The 13928-nt window shown below is 33.6% G+C and overlaps 1 protein-coding gene across 2 annotated transcripts in view; it reads right to left on the bottom strand.

The window, feature by feature from the left end:
* Positions 1 to 267: 267 nt before the first annotated feature.
* SMC5 (structural maintenance of chromosomes 5) overlaps positions 268 to 13928 on the bottom strand; it is an 81195-nt gene continuing 67534 nt past the window's right edge. Inside the window, exons 18-25 of one of the 2 annotated variants that reach the window (XM_079790086.1) lie at positions 11166 to 11291; positions 8372 to 8416; positions 7835 to 7930; positions 7304 to 7408; positions 6970 to 7089; positions 4032 to 4211; positions 3848 to 3943; positions 268 to 2768 (exon numbers count right to left, since the gene is read on the bottom strand). In XM_079790086.1, the coding sequence (XP_079646212.1) occupies positions 2625 to 2768; positions 3848 to 3943; positions 4032 to 4211; positions 6970 to 7089; positions 7304 to 7408; positions 7835 to 7930; positions 8372 to 8416; positions 11166 to 11291 (912 nt within the window). In that variant the 3' untranslated portion in view covers positions 268 to 2624. The remainder of the gene's footprint in view (positions 2769 to 3847; positions 3944 to 4031; positions 4212 to 6969; positions 7090 to 7303; positions 7409 to 7834; positions 7931 to 8371; positions 8417 to 11165; positions 11292 to 13928) is intronic. The other variant, XM_079790087.1, reaches the window with a different exon arrangement.

Consider the following 13928-nt stretch of genomic DNA (forward strand, 5'->3'; position numbering starts at 1 on the left):
TTAGACTAATTTCCTTTCAGGCAGACAGGGACTAAATTTTCCATCCTCTGGAACATACATGGACTGCCAAACACTGTTCTGTAAAGGCAGGCATTCAATAGACTTGTTTTTCCATAAACCTGAAACCAAAATGACCCTTAAAAAGGTTCAAAATAATCCAGAGTGGCTCAGTGTGGACCTATGAACCAGGAGGTCATGGTTCGATTCCTGATCAAGGCACATGCCCGGTTGCAGGCTCGATCTCCAGTGGGGGGCATGCAGGAGGCAGCCGATGAATGATTTTCATCATTGATGTTTCTATCTCTCTCTCTTCCTTCTTCTCTAAAATCAATAAAAATATTTTTAAAATATTTTAAAAAATTAAGTATTTAATATTTTAAAATATATAAAAGTTCTCATTTAAAATAACATACACCAAAAGAATATGAAAATATGCATTTATTACCAACAAAGTAGTATTTCCCACAGAGGTTTTTTTAATTACACACATATAATAGGACAAAATTATATTTTCTACATACTAAAGATTCATACTCCAAAGAAAATAAGCACATGTTAAAGACAAGTAGAAAGCAGTAGCAGATCTTTCCTCTTACTTTGAATACTAAAAACTTTTCAATGGACTTTCCTCAGGCAGATCAATGAAGATTTTGTCATTAAAAGTACTTGCTTGTCACCTTAAGGTTTTATATATTTTATTCATCAAGTCAGACTGTTACCTAAAGTTTTTACTATTTGAAGGAAACAAAAAATAAGCTTTTGCAAAAAAATATATGAAATTTTAAGTGGCTGATACTCCAATGTGCTAGACATTATTCTTCTATTAATATGTTAAAATGATATGTAATCTATCCTTCACAGCTCAAAATTCAATGCAAAAACAAATACTAACCTTGCCCAGTAAAAAAATGTAAATGCTAACAAACAAGTTATGGAATAATTGTTGAGATATGCTAAGTGAAATAAAATTGACCATTACATTTTATTTTCAAATGCACATAAAATTTAAGCTTCTCTGTCACACTGATATTCATTTTGCAGAAATCGGATGACTGGCACTAACTTAGACAATAAACAAACGACACCAAGCACATATTAGTGAAGATAGTTTGTTGGAAAACAAAGTATTAAACAACAAACATTTTTGGTAACAATATCACTTTAGCAAGTTTTTCAATGTTTATATATCTTGTTCATACTAGGAAAAATGCTACTTGAAAATATTTTTCATAGTACATGCATTAGACTTAGTTTAAGAGGAGAGGAGAAGGCCCTTTTAAAATTTTTATAAAGACAACATTTTAAAGTGGAAATGTCCAAGTGAGAGGACATAAACTATGGTTCATTATTTTTTGACATAAGAATATAAATTTCAATGGCTACTTAAGAATATACAAAACCAAAACTGAATGCGATTTTTCAATTTATTCAGCCTACCAAGTCAAAAAAATTAATTTTGTCATTACTGGCACAAATCCAATCCACTGTGCAAAGACTCGCCCTTGGATTAGTCCATTAGCTTACAAGTTTTATTTTTTAAAAGAATAGAATTTGTTTGGCACTGTTAATTGGCACAACTCAGAGATAAACAAATGATTTTCTCCTCTATTCTTTCATACTGGAAACAAAAACAAAAACAGTTAAGACTAGATTTCCTAAGATAATGGGGTAGGACAGCACTGTAAGGAAGGACCCATAAGGTTAAGTTCTAGAAAAATTATGGTTTTAAACAAGTCAATGTTTTCCTTCGCTCTTTACATAACACTTAAAAATTTCAAATATAAATTGTAGAAACCAGTATATGAAATCTTAAGAAAAATCTTACTAAAAATAATTATAAAAATGCTCTTAGAAATTTAAGATGTAAAATACAGTTGACTTTAAATTAAAAAAAAAAATCCCACACACTTTACAGTTATTCCTTAAAAACCCTTGTCACTTGATTTTATATTCTGTCAGTCTTTTGGTTGCATTTTTGCATCATCTAGTGGCCACCTTGTGGCATTTCAAAAAAGTCCCACTACCATTTTTAACCAGTACTTTTCCCCTTTGAGATGCCAATACAATTATAATATCAAATTTCATAAAACTTTTTTTAAAGGTCCATAAAATTCCATTTCCTAGTGGTGATAAGGTAATTTTTAATAGTAATAAATGAATAGATTTGTCATAAATTATTTACTGTACATAAGACATTTCCATATCAATTTTTAAAAAATTAAATATAATACTGGGAGGAAAGTATGACTTAAGCTCTATAGTCATCTTTAGACTAAAGTAATTAAAGTTACTCTGCAATTAAAGCTCAGGGTTACCATGTCAACCCCTTCTACTGTACTTTTGATTGGAAATGGTACATACTTTTAGCATGGGAACCCAATGACTTGTGGTTAGAGTGGTAAGGATTCAAGTCAACAAAGACTGAAAAAGACTTAATTTTTACTACTGGAAGATGCTATTCCACAGAAAGAAGTTATTATGGTTTCTATTCATCAACCCATTTGTAGTTAACAGCAGGTTTCCAAAAAAACTGATCTTTTAGTCTTAATGAATCTCCCTTTATTCAGTTGAGCCATAGTTATAGATAGAATTTAACAAAAATCCCAAAGGTCTCTTCTTTTACTTTATTGAGAAGGTTGAGTGAATGTTATACGGCGCCGCCGTCTTTGGAAAGCCTTTAAATTCCATCTGTTTGGTTCCAGCATATGAGGACCATTGTAGACAAACAATACTGTCATCTTTTCAGAATAAGGGAGATTTTGTAGGAGCTGTAAATGTTAAAACAAGCTGTCATATAATGCTATATATACTAAGAAGTATAATTTTCCAACCTTACATATGTAAGAAGATATTATTTGTAATATTAATGAAACAACTCAATATATACCCTGTCAGACTGCGATCCTTACCTGAATTAATATATCTGAAGCCTGGCCTAAGGAATGATCAACATGCTTAGGGAACCTTCTACATTCACAGGCCGAAAGGGATCAGACAACTTCTTAGATAAGACCTTGGAGAAGTGTGTCCTCCAGAATTTTCATAGGGTAGACACTTTTACTCATTATTCCCACAAGCGCGTCTCAAGCAACTTTTGTGGTCAGGCATTGTGATACAAGTATATACCAGGAAAGGTTTGGTTTATAGGCTAAGGTGTTTGGTAAACAATAGGGTATTAACAGATCTGGCTATTCCACAGAGTGTCTGCTGGAACAAGGAGAGAGAGTATACTATTCACTAAAAATCTGAATTTAGGATGGTCTCACCAATGATGTTTTTTGTGTGTGAATATGTGAAAAAATCTGATTACATCAATACATCTTTGAATACATCAGTTTTATAATTTACCCACAGTATACGGCCTAACCAAAGAAAATTTCCCATTGTAATGGTTCTAGCGTATAGAAGATTCTTGATGAAGATACTTTTGTTTTTATCATAGTTAATTTGTGAATAGATGCTGGGATACTTATGGTTTTCTCTGGGCCAGGGGAGAGGCAGTGGTGATGTAAGTGTTGCCAAAGACAGGCCTTTCCAGGAAATAAGGAAGCCCACAAAGTTCTAGGATTTTGCATACTCTTGTGAGTGCTAAAAAAGGTACTTCTCTAGAGGAGGAGTAAGTGCCCAAAGCAGGAAGAAATCTGTCCTAGAACATAATGCCATGTCTATGTTTCTGTCTCCTATAATGAGATTTCTGATTAAGGTGTCACTGGAACTTGTCCCCTTTAGTAATATAAATATTACTGTACTCTTTCTAGTTCCTTTCCTGGGTGTTCCTGCTCAAATGTACATATTAGGCCCAAATCTGCTACATGACGAAGCCACTTTCAGGTTACTTATTACCTACCTTTGGCGTAATAAAGAAGTACTGAGAAGTGTTTTCTTTACAAGCAGTATTTACAACCATTTCAAACACTCTGCGTTCATTGATTGGGTCCATTCCCTAAACCATGACAATAATAATGATTACATTAAATTTATTATAAGATATAAGATAAAATAAAACTCAAGTACAAGAATAATCACTGTACCTGATTGATTTCATCAACTACTCGGAATGGACATCTATTTAGCTCCTGAAGTGCCATCAAGTATAACATGGTAGAAACACTTCTTTCACCTCCGCTTTGATGATGAGGAGTTAATTCATGCAGTTGAGTACTACTTCGAAATTTGACTCTAATTCGAATTCCATATTTATCATAGTCTTCCTATAAGCCATTAAAAAGTTAATAAAAGATGAGAGATCTTTGATAATTTCATATTACATAAAAATAGACTGAATAAATCAATTATAAGAAGAACTTAAAATTTAATGACAGTTTAAAGTAAACCAATAAAATATTAAAGAACCAGTTGCTATTTACAAGCTTTAGTGAGTCTCTAAGGATCTATTTCGGTAAGAAAAATAATCAGATTAAGAGTGACTTTTTTTTTTTTCCTTGTCTCATACCATTCCTTTCAAGTTTAGTAGTTTTTCCCAAGGGTTTTAGAAATTACTGAGTGAAGAGCCCCATCATGGAAAGTCACTCTCTATTCTAGCTCCTTAAGTGCTAGGTTTTAAAGCTATTGGTGCAAATAATTAGAACAGTGGAGTATCATGCCATTTTCTCTTAGAAGCAGCTGTGTATGTCACTACAGAGGGCTCAGAGTCCTCCCCTTCTTCAGCAAGTTTAGAAAAATGTAGGCAGAGAATATATGCATACTTTAAAAGATACTTATATTAAATCAAATACACTGAGTGGCCAGATTATTATGATCTCTATTCATAATAATCTGGCCACTCTGTGTGTGTGTGTATATATATACATACATACATACATATATATATATATATGAGGCCTGGTGCATGAATTTGTGCATGGGTGGGGGAGGGGACATGGGCGGTTGGCCGGCCTGCCTGCTGGTCAAACTCCTGGTTGAGACAATTTGCATATTAGCCTTTTATTACATAGGATATACACTGAGTGGCCAGATTATTATGCGTTCAGAGATCATAAAAATCTGGCCACTCAGTGTATATACACACAATACTTAGCAAAAACCTGGCACATAATAAGTGCTCATTAAATATCTGTAGTAATGAATGCACTTAGTGTTCTTTATATTTTGCCCAAAATGAGGCTGCTTGTTTACTGTTCTTATTAGTCATTTCTAGACCAGTCAGATTCAGATTTACCCTAAAAATGAGAATGCAACTTGATAATTAAAGGTTAATAACTAGTTAATGAATAGAGCTTTTAAGGTCTAAGAGAGCACTGACCAAGAGCTATAATGCAAGCCATGCATGCATTTAAAATGTTCTAGCAGACACATTAAAGTAAAAATATGTGAGATTAATTTTAATATTTTATTTAATTCAATATACCCAAAATATCTTTAACATGTAATTAATATAAAATGTTTAAGATATTTTACATTCTCTTTTCATACTAAGTCTTTAACATTTATGTATTGTACATTTATAGCACATTTTACACATGTCAGTGCTCAATAGCCATCTGTAGTTAGTGGCTACCATAATGGACAGCAGAGATCTAAGATGAACAGTAATAACTTCTATAAAAATACAATTAACAGTAATAACTTCTATAAAAATACAAATCTTAATTATAAATAAAAATCCTTATAGCTATCAAATTTTAGAAATATGCCACCTTCAATCCCTTTGCCCTACAAAAGCAAATAAATAATAAGTTTTAATAGTTTTGATTCACTTTTTAAATTTATACATTCCTTTTATTCCACAACAAATTTATTAACTACACTATTAACTATAACAGCTCTAATTGTTAGTTTTGTTTTGGGCTCCGCCACCCACTCTTTTTGCTCATTCTAGCGTCCTTCCTTCATCTCACTGAAAGCTCTGGCTAAAGGAGGCAGTTCTAGAATTATGACTGAGGAGCCCAGAATAGTAACATTCCAAGGGGGAGGCTGAGAAGAGATAAGAATGTCCATTTTCCAGGACCCATGGCTAGGTAGGACTATTGAACTGAAAAGACTAAGAATCACTTCTATGGTAGCGAGTTATCACTTAAAACACAGAAAAACTATCCAGAAGAAACGGTACCATGCAATAGGATTTAGATTAAAGGTTGGGATTTCTATTATAGTTCTAACCATTGGTTTCCCTATGCTTACTTGATCGTAATTATGCCTTATATCTGGTCAAGAGGTTGGATAAAGCTCTTAGTAATCAAATTTTCATCCCATAAAAACTATACCACATCCACTGAAGAAACAGAGTTAAGAGCTTCGGCTCTGGGATCAGATCTGGGGTTTGATTTTTTTGTTGTTGTTTTTTTTGTTAATCCTCACCCAAGGATATTTTTCCCATTGATTTTTAGAGAATAGAAGGGAGAGGAAGAGACAGAGAGAAACATTTATATAAGACACATTGACTGGTTGCCTCCGGCACATGCCCTGATGGGATCGAGCCTGCAACTGAGGTACGTGCCCTTGACCAGAATTGAACCCAGGACCCTTTGGTCCGCAGGCCGAAGCTCTATCCACTGAGCCAAAGCAGCTAGGGCTCCTTACACATTTCTTAATGGTAATTTTATTTTACCCACAATTGCAATGTATAAACTTATAGCTCAAGGAATTAGCAGCAAATTTTCAAATATTTTCATTCTTATGAACTGTTAAATTCTGATCAAAAGGGAACCACTGACATTATACTTTATTTCAGTTATGTTTGCCAGTTGTGATTCTTCTAACTTGGATAGTGGTAGATTTATAAGGCAATGCAATGCATTTACTCATCACAGCTGAATAACCATTACTTAGTCACCAATCTCAAATGTCAGATACACACATAAGTGACCCTGATGAAATTCCACTGGTGGTCCTTTCATTCCTTTGAACAATTTCTTAGTAAGCAGAATTTTCATATATAACTCTAGGGTAAGTAACAATGTTCATACAATTACAATTACTTGCAAGGAAATATTTCAAAAGCTATTTTACCTCATTTTCTATATGGAGATCAACTTCACCGGCACACTGCATGGAACTAAAAAAATTGCTGAATTTTTCATTAATTTTTTCTACCAGCTCTTTTAAAGGATTAAGCCACCTTTCTTTTACCTGCAAATAAAGGTAATATAAAAACACAATTTAAAAGAAGTGTTATTATATTCTGATATACTTTATATAAATTTAATATCAGTATTAATCTAGTCACAAGAACAAATACTGCACTTTTTCTTAGAAACATATCATTTCATTTTGTATTATTCTACATGTCCATATGATTAATGGTAAGAACACAACAAAAAGAAAAGATAAAGAAAACAATTACCTGTGAAATGCTTTCCCTATATTTATCCAGTTCAACTTTCTTTATCTTTAGTTCCTCAGTTAATTGCTCAATTTCTTCTTCTCTTTTTGTGTATTCCTCAACAACCTAGCAGGGAAAAATAATTTAAGACAAATCTATCAATGGATAAAATTACAGACAATTTGCATTAATTAAAACATTAATTGAAAATGCCAATGTGTTGCATTGTTTGTATGTTCTTATAACATACTGAAAATGCCATTTTTTATTCTGAAAAAAATAAACACTGCAGTATTTCAGGTTAGCCCAACTATTCTTTTTATAAAGAAAAGGCACAGAACACTGTGTTCCTTAGGAAGAATCTATTTAAAATTCTAATAGATTCAGAAATCTGGCATTTAAAGCACATTGTTCCTGCTGTCTAGCTTATTATTACCAAGAGCTCTAGTACAGAGTGGGAGGCAAGTACTGGAGGAAACTCTGTGTGTGTGTGTGTGTGTAGGGAGAGGGTGGTGGTGGCGGCTGCAGTAGGTAATAGGGAAAGAATCATACTGTAGGATTCAGTCCTGTGAAGCAAGAAGCTCTTGATCTTTCTTCGGTTAATAAAGCATCAATTTCATCCAGTGTGTTTGGAAGGTCTTGGAAAGCCTAAAGAAGAAAAAAATTATCCATCATTGTAGATAGTACAGTGAAAAGAGTTAAATTCAAATAGTTAAAATATTCGGCCGAGTATCTACTACTCTACTACCATGTGTTCAACAGCATGCTAACACAGAAGGAATCAAAGAAATTATAAACAGGGTTTTTGCTTTCAAAAAGCTTACACCTTTAAAAGGAAATAAAATATATACACTTACACTGGATAATACCTTAAGGCAGTGTACCGATGCTGAGTATTAAAATAAGCAGTACATATCATATAGGCTATGGAATTTAGAGAAGGAAGTATCAGTTCATACTACAGGAGCTACAAGAGAGTAAGAGAATTCAGAGGCCCGTAATTCATCTCTGGGCCTTAAAGCAAATGGCTAAGAAAAAGCAAGGCAGAGGGGAGACAGGAGCTTGGAAAAAAGAATGAGCACTGCATACCATGGGGGGTGAGGAGTTGTGTCCATTTGGAATGTTGGGTACTTGCTGAATTGGTAGAATGGGTCCAGAATATGTGGGGCATTGAAAGAGAGCAAGAAGTTAGAACTTTATACTGTACTGAAAAAGCATCCTAAGAATCTAATTAATTTGACAGAATTTCACCACAGAACTATCCATGCCATAGAGACAAATCAGAACAAATACTTTCCTATGAGGGGAAGCAAGCAGTACACTGTTTGTTTTTCCAGCACAACCTGCAAAGTTCTTATACTACAGGGGACAAAATGAATTTTGGAACTCTGAAAAAGATCCTGACATTACATTAATCTAATATCTTAAGTTTTTTTTAACTTTTTAGAAAGCAGTTCAACTTCTATTGGACTTCAGATATTTGTCAAATATATTTTGCTGAATCTGACTATCCACTGAGATTTGAATTCATGTGCTCAACACTTATTTAGTATCTTCATTTAACTCTAATAAGGCATCTTAAATGCAAGATGGTAAAACAGAAATCTTTATTTCACTCACCAATTTAAGCAAACCTATTTCTCCTCTTCAGTCATCATTCCAGTTCATGGCAAAATTTAGGGGTTCTCTCTCACCCTTCACCTCAAATCCATTAGCATGTCCTGCTGGCTCTGTCTTTAAACAATTCCTCAAATCTATAAACTTCTGTCTCCAGGGTTTCCTCCCTAATCCATGTCACTATATTCTCTTGTCTGGTCCAAAGCAATAATCTTCTGTTCCCTTACTTCCAGTCTTATATCCTTACTTTATTCTCCATATAGCAGTTAGGAGTGCTCTTTTACTTATTTTTTCAATTACTAGTTTAAAGTTCATTAAGTAATACGAACAGAAAATTCTGCCAATTTTGATGGGATAAGAAAGTTCTTTGAAGTTCATTTTATTTTACTAAAACATTTTTTTACTAAGACAATTTTTTTCAATTACAGTTTACTTTTATTACTTTGTATTGGTTTTAGGTATATAGCATAGTGATTAAACAATCATGTATTTTATAAAGTGTTCCCCCTGATATTTCCAGTAGTTAGTCATATCACTCCTTTAAAATCCTCTAGTATATTCCATCTCAAAATGAAACCCAAACTCCTTCTATGGAATATAAGGCCATATATGACCTGACGTTGCTTCCTTTTTGTTTGGACTAGCCCCATTGAGATTCCTGTTATTCTAAAACATGTCAAATATTCTTCTGTCCTGGGGGCTTTGTATGAACGTTTTCTCTGCCTGTGACTTTTCCCCTCAAATCTTCCCAAGACTGACTTCTCCTCTTCACTCAGGACTCATCTAAAATAGTATCTTTTCAAAGGAACCTTCCTTGACACTCTATCCTCTTACCTTGTTTTATTTTTAGCACCTCTTCCTACCCAACATCTATTTGCCTTTTTGTTTTTTTGTCTGCCACATGATTCAGACTAGAATATAAATTTCAGTAGAGAAGTCTGTCTTGTTCAATACACACACACACACATTTTTAATGAATATATGAATTATCTCCTAATTTTGTTCCTTTCAAAAGCAGTATGACTTAACAAGGATAGAATCATGCTACTTTCTGAAAGAAAAATTACTATAGATATTACATTAACATTTACTTATTTTATGATAACCCAATGTATCTTGAAGAAGTTCTAGCATATTTTTAGAAATAATAGCTCCTTATCTTTAAAAATCTACTAAATTCTTATTATGTACCCAGCCTAGTCTCTCTGGTTTCTATGTCTGATATCATAGAGTAAAACATTTGAGAATTTGAAAATTATAATTCAATTAATTTTTCCAGTTTTATTTATATCCTTATAGATATTTCATTATCTATTGAAATAAGTAACATTTGAAATTTAAGGATAAAAAAAATCCATACAAATATCAGATATCTTAATTTATTTTCTATTCATTTTCTCATTGTGACATTATTCTAAGAGGATAGGTATGTAGCCAAGGTATTGTCGCTCCTTGTAGGACAAAGCTTAGGGTCACAGGCCATAGAACTGGTGGAATTTGAACTAAAGGGCAGCATCTCCTCATGTTAGTGATATATCAGCATATAATGGAAAGAAAGGCTCTTTTCTCCTTTCCTTACCAATAAATGTTTGCCCTAACGATTCAGTTCCCATTGAACTACAAATAAAAACCCAATGTCCAGAAAAACATTTTCATCTTGCCTGCTTTTCTAAATATCACCTCTACTTACTGTTTCTTATATACTGTACTTTCCGGTGTATAAGACAACTGGGCGTATAAGATTTTCCTATAAAAAAGTCGTTTTATACGCTGGAAAATACGGTATATTGGACTATATTGATGGGATTAGATATAATGGATTAGATATATTGGACTACTGTATTTTCCGGCGTATAAGACGACGTTTTAACCCAGGAAAATCTTATACGCCCAGTCGTTTTATACGCCGGAAAATACGGTACCAATTACTGGTACTATGTTTCCATGAAAAACCACATCCCATTTCCCAATCCTACTCCTGAAAGGTGGCTTGGGGAGGGATCTTTTATTGGAAAAATGAATGTTATGGTACTAATATTTTGCAAGGTGATACCCATGTTTTAAAAATGTTAGTATTAAGGAACACGAGTTATTGGTGCAAGTTTGAGTACAGTAAAGAAAATTTGTTTAGCAAAATTACATACTCGGTTGAAAACCCCCTAATTTTTATGGAACATCGTATTTTTCATGGGCCATTACAATGCCTAACACATTTTAAGCGTACAAATAATGTTAACTTGTGGCATTATATACTTTTTATACTTACTGTTTGATATTCTTGAGGAACGGTCTGCTCTGCACCCAGGTTACATACTTGCCTAGCTCTCCTCATAAGTTCCTTACATTTCTGCAATAATCGCTGTCTATTTTCATCCAACTCAATGAAATGTTGCTATTATAAGAAAAATAAATATTTTGGAAATTTGAACAGAGGGCTATTTTATAAAATTATAAAATTACATTACATTACATATCAAATTAATTATTAAATTTTGATTGTGATAAGCAAATAATCAGAAAACCGTATCTCAAATGACTGCTTTTATTGTAAAGGTTAAATCTGAACTTAAAAGTATATCAGCAGGTACAACATTTCTCTAATCCGTAAGAACTTAAAATTTAATTACCTTTCCCTCCGTTTAATTTAGCTACATATAATTTTACTCTAATGAAATTTGAAATACACAGTATACTGGCTTCATATCAGAAAACTTAGCACTCAAATGTAAGTAGAACCTTTAAATAGTGTTTGATAGTTTTCCAAATGCCTTTCCATGTAATTATCATTTATCCATGGACACATTCATTCCTTCACCAAATAATTATTGAGAATCTATTAAATGTCAGTTTTTATTATGCACTGAGCAGAGAAACGTTAAGGGGGAAAGATACATAAAACCACTGTAAAATAAACAGCTATTATTTACTTAAAGCTTATGTGCTAGATGCTTCACACACATTATTCCCTTATTTCTCATAACACTGAACAGTAATATTGTCCCCACTTTGCACATTAAAAAAAAAAAGAGAGAAATTAAAGCAACTTGTTCAATCTCACACAATTAGAGGCTGTCAGGATTCACATCTATGCCTGCTTATAGAACTCATGCTCTTTTCATTACATCCTCTCTGTGGGAAAGACTGAACAGAGGAAAGCAGAAGAAAGTACTAGGTGTACCTTTAATAATGCGGATTTTGTAATCAAAGAAAACATGATAATTTCAAGAAACATCAAAAGTGCTTTATTCAAAGTAATGTCCATCGCTAGCTACACATTTCCCCCATCTTTCAGGTAATTTGTGGATACCGTCCCAATAGAACTTTTCTTGTTTTGAGGCAAACCATTCAGAGACCCAATTTTCTACTTCTTTGTACATTTTGAAATGCTGCTCAGAAAGTGCATGTGTCATCGATCGGAACAAGTGGTCATCTGAAGGAGCAAGGTCTGGTGAATACAGCAGGTGGGTTAATACTTTCCAGGCAAGATCTTTTAACGTATCTTTAACTGGTTTTCAAGTGTGTGATGGTGCGTTATCATGAAGCAAAATTACTTTGCTGTGTCTTCTGGCACATTCTGGTCATTTCACGATCAAAGCGTGGTTCAAATTGATTATTTGTTGTCGGGAGCGATCAGTATTAACGGTTTCACCTGGTTTTAGAAGCTCATAATACACACCTTCCTGATCCCACCAAACACAGAGCATTGACTTCTTTCTGAAGCGATTTGGCCTTGCAGTCGATGTTGATGGTTGACTTGGATCAACTCATGATTTTGTGCATTTGGCGTTCTCAAAATAAATCCACTTTTTATCACCAGTCATAATTCGATGCAAAAAAGACTTTCTTCCGTGCCATTGAAGCAACATTTTACTGATGACTTTTTGGTTTTCCATTTGTCTTTCATTCAGTTGATGTGGCACCCATTTTCCTTCCTTTAAAATCTTTCCCATTGCTTGTAAACGACCGGAAATTGTTTGCTGAGCAACGTTTAATCTTTTTGCAAGTTGTCTTTGAGTTTTGACATGCATCTTCATCCAATAATGCTTGTAATTTTTGGTCTTAAAACTTTTTCGGTTGACCTGGACATTCTTTGTCTTTCACATAGAAATCATCACTTTTAAAGTGTTTCAACCAGCGTTCACAAGTATCTTGAGATGGAGCATGTTCACCATAAGCTTCCCGAAGTATACGATAACTTTTTCTTCAAAATAATGAATTAAAACTTCCCGCAAATGCTCTTTTTTTGGCAAGAAATTCGACATTTTTAAGCATAAAAGTATCTATGATGTTAACACCTACAGCAAAATTGACATATGAAGTTTTGAAGTTTACTGTCAATACAACAAAATAGTATACATATGTGTAACTCCATCTATTGAAAAAAATCCTCATTATTAACTAGTACACCTAGCATATACATGGTGGTAGGGGATGCAGAAAGGTCAGAGTAGTCACAGAAGTTATGATAAGTGAATGATCTTAAAGGACAAGTATGAAATTACTAAAAAGCAAGTGGCAGCAGGCATTTTCAGGATAGGTGATTACACAAGTAAAAGGCAAGGAAGCCTCAAAGACCCACTTATTTATGTAACAAGATCTAACGTGTGGAGGAGAGGTAAGGATATAAAAGATCAGAGTGGCGAGAGCCAGATGGCAGAAGTTTCATGTCTAACGAGAAGGGCATCATGGAATACCTTCTGTGGCCCAAGCTTTGTTATAACCACTATCATATATGTTAATTAATCTAATCCTCACAATCTAAAAAAATATATATTATCTCCTTTTCTAGATGTGGCTCAGAGATATTAAGAAACTTGTTAAGATTACAGAAATAGGTCAGCAGGTTTCTAAGAAAACAGGTCTAGCTTACTCTTTCCATTAAATCTCTAACTTCAGTGTGCACAAAAAATACCTGGGGTGGTAAAGATTATTAAAACAGTAATGATATACCAACCATATGCCAGACCTCTTTAAGTTCTCTGGCGCTGAGGCCTGGACATCTGTGTATTAACAAGGTCCTCGGGTAATT

This window comes from Cnephaeus nilssonii (assembly GCF_951640355.1).
Source record: "Cnephaeus nilssonii genome assembly, chromosome: 14".
In the NCBI taxonomy this organism is placed as follows: Eukaryota; Metazoa; Chordata; class Mammalia; order Chiroptera; family Vespertilionidae; genus Cnephaeus; species Cnephaeus nilssonii.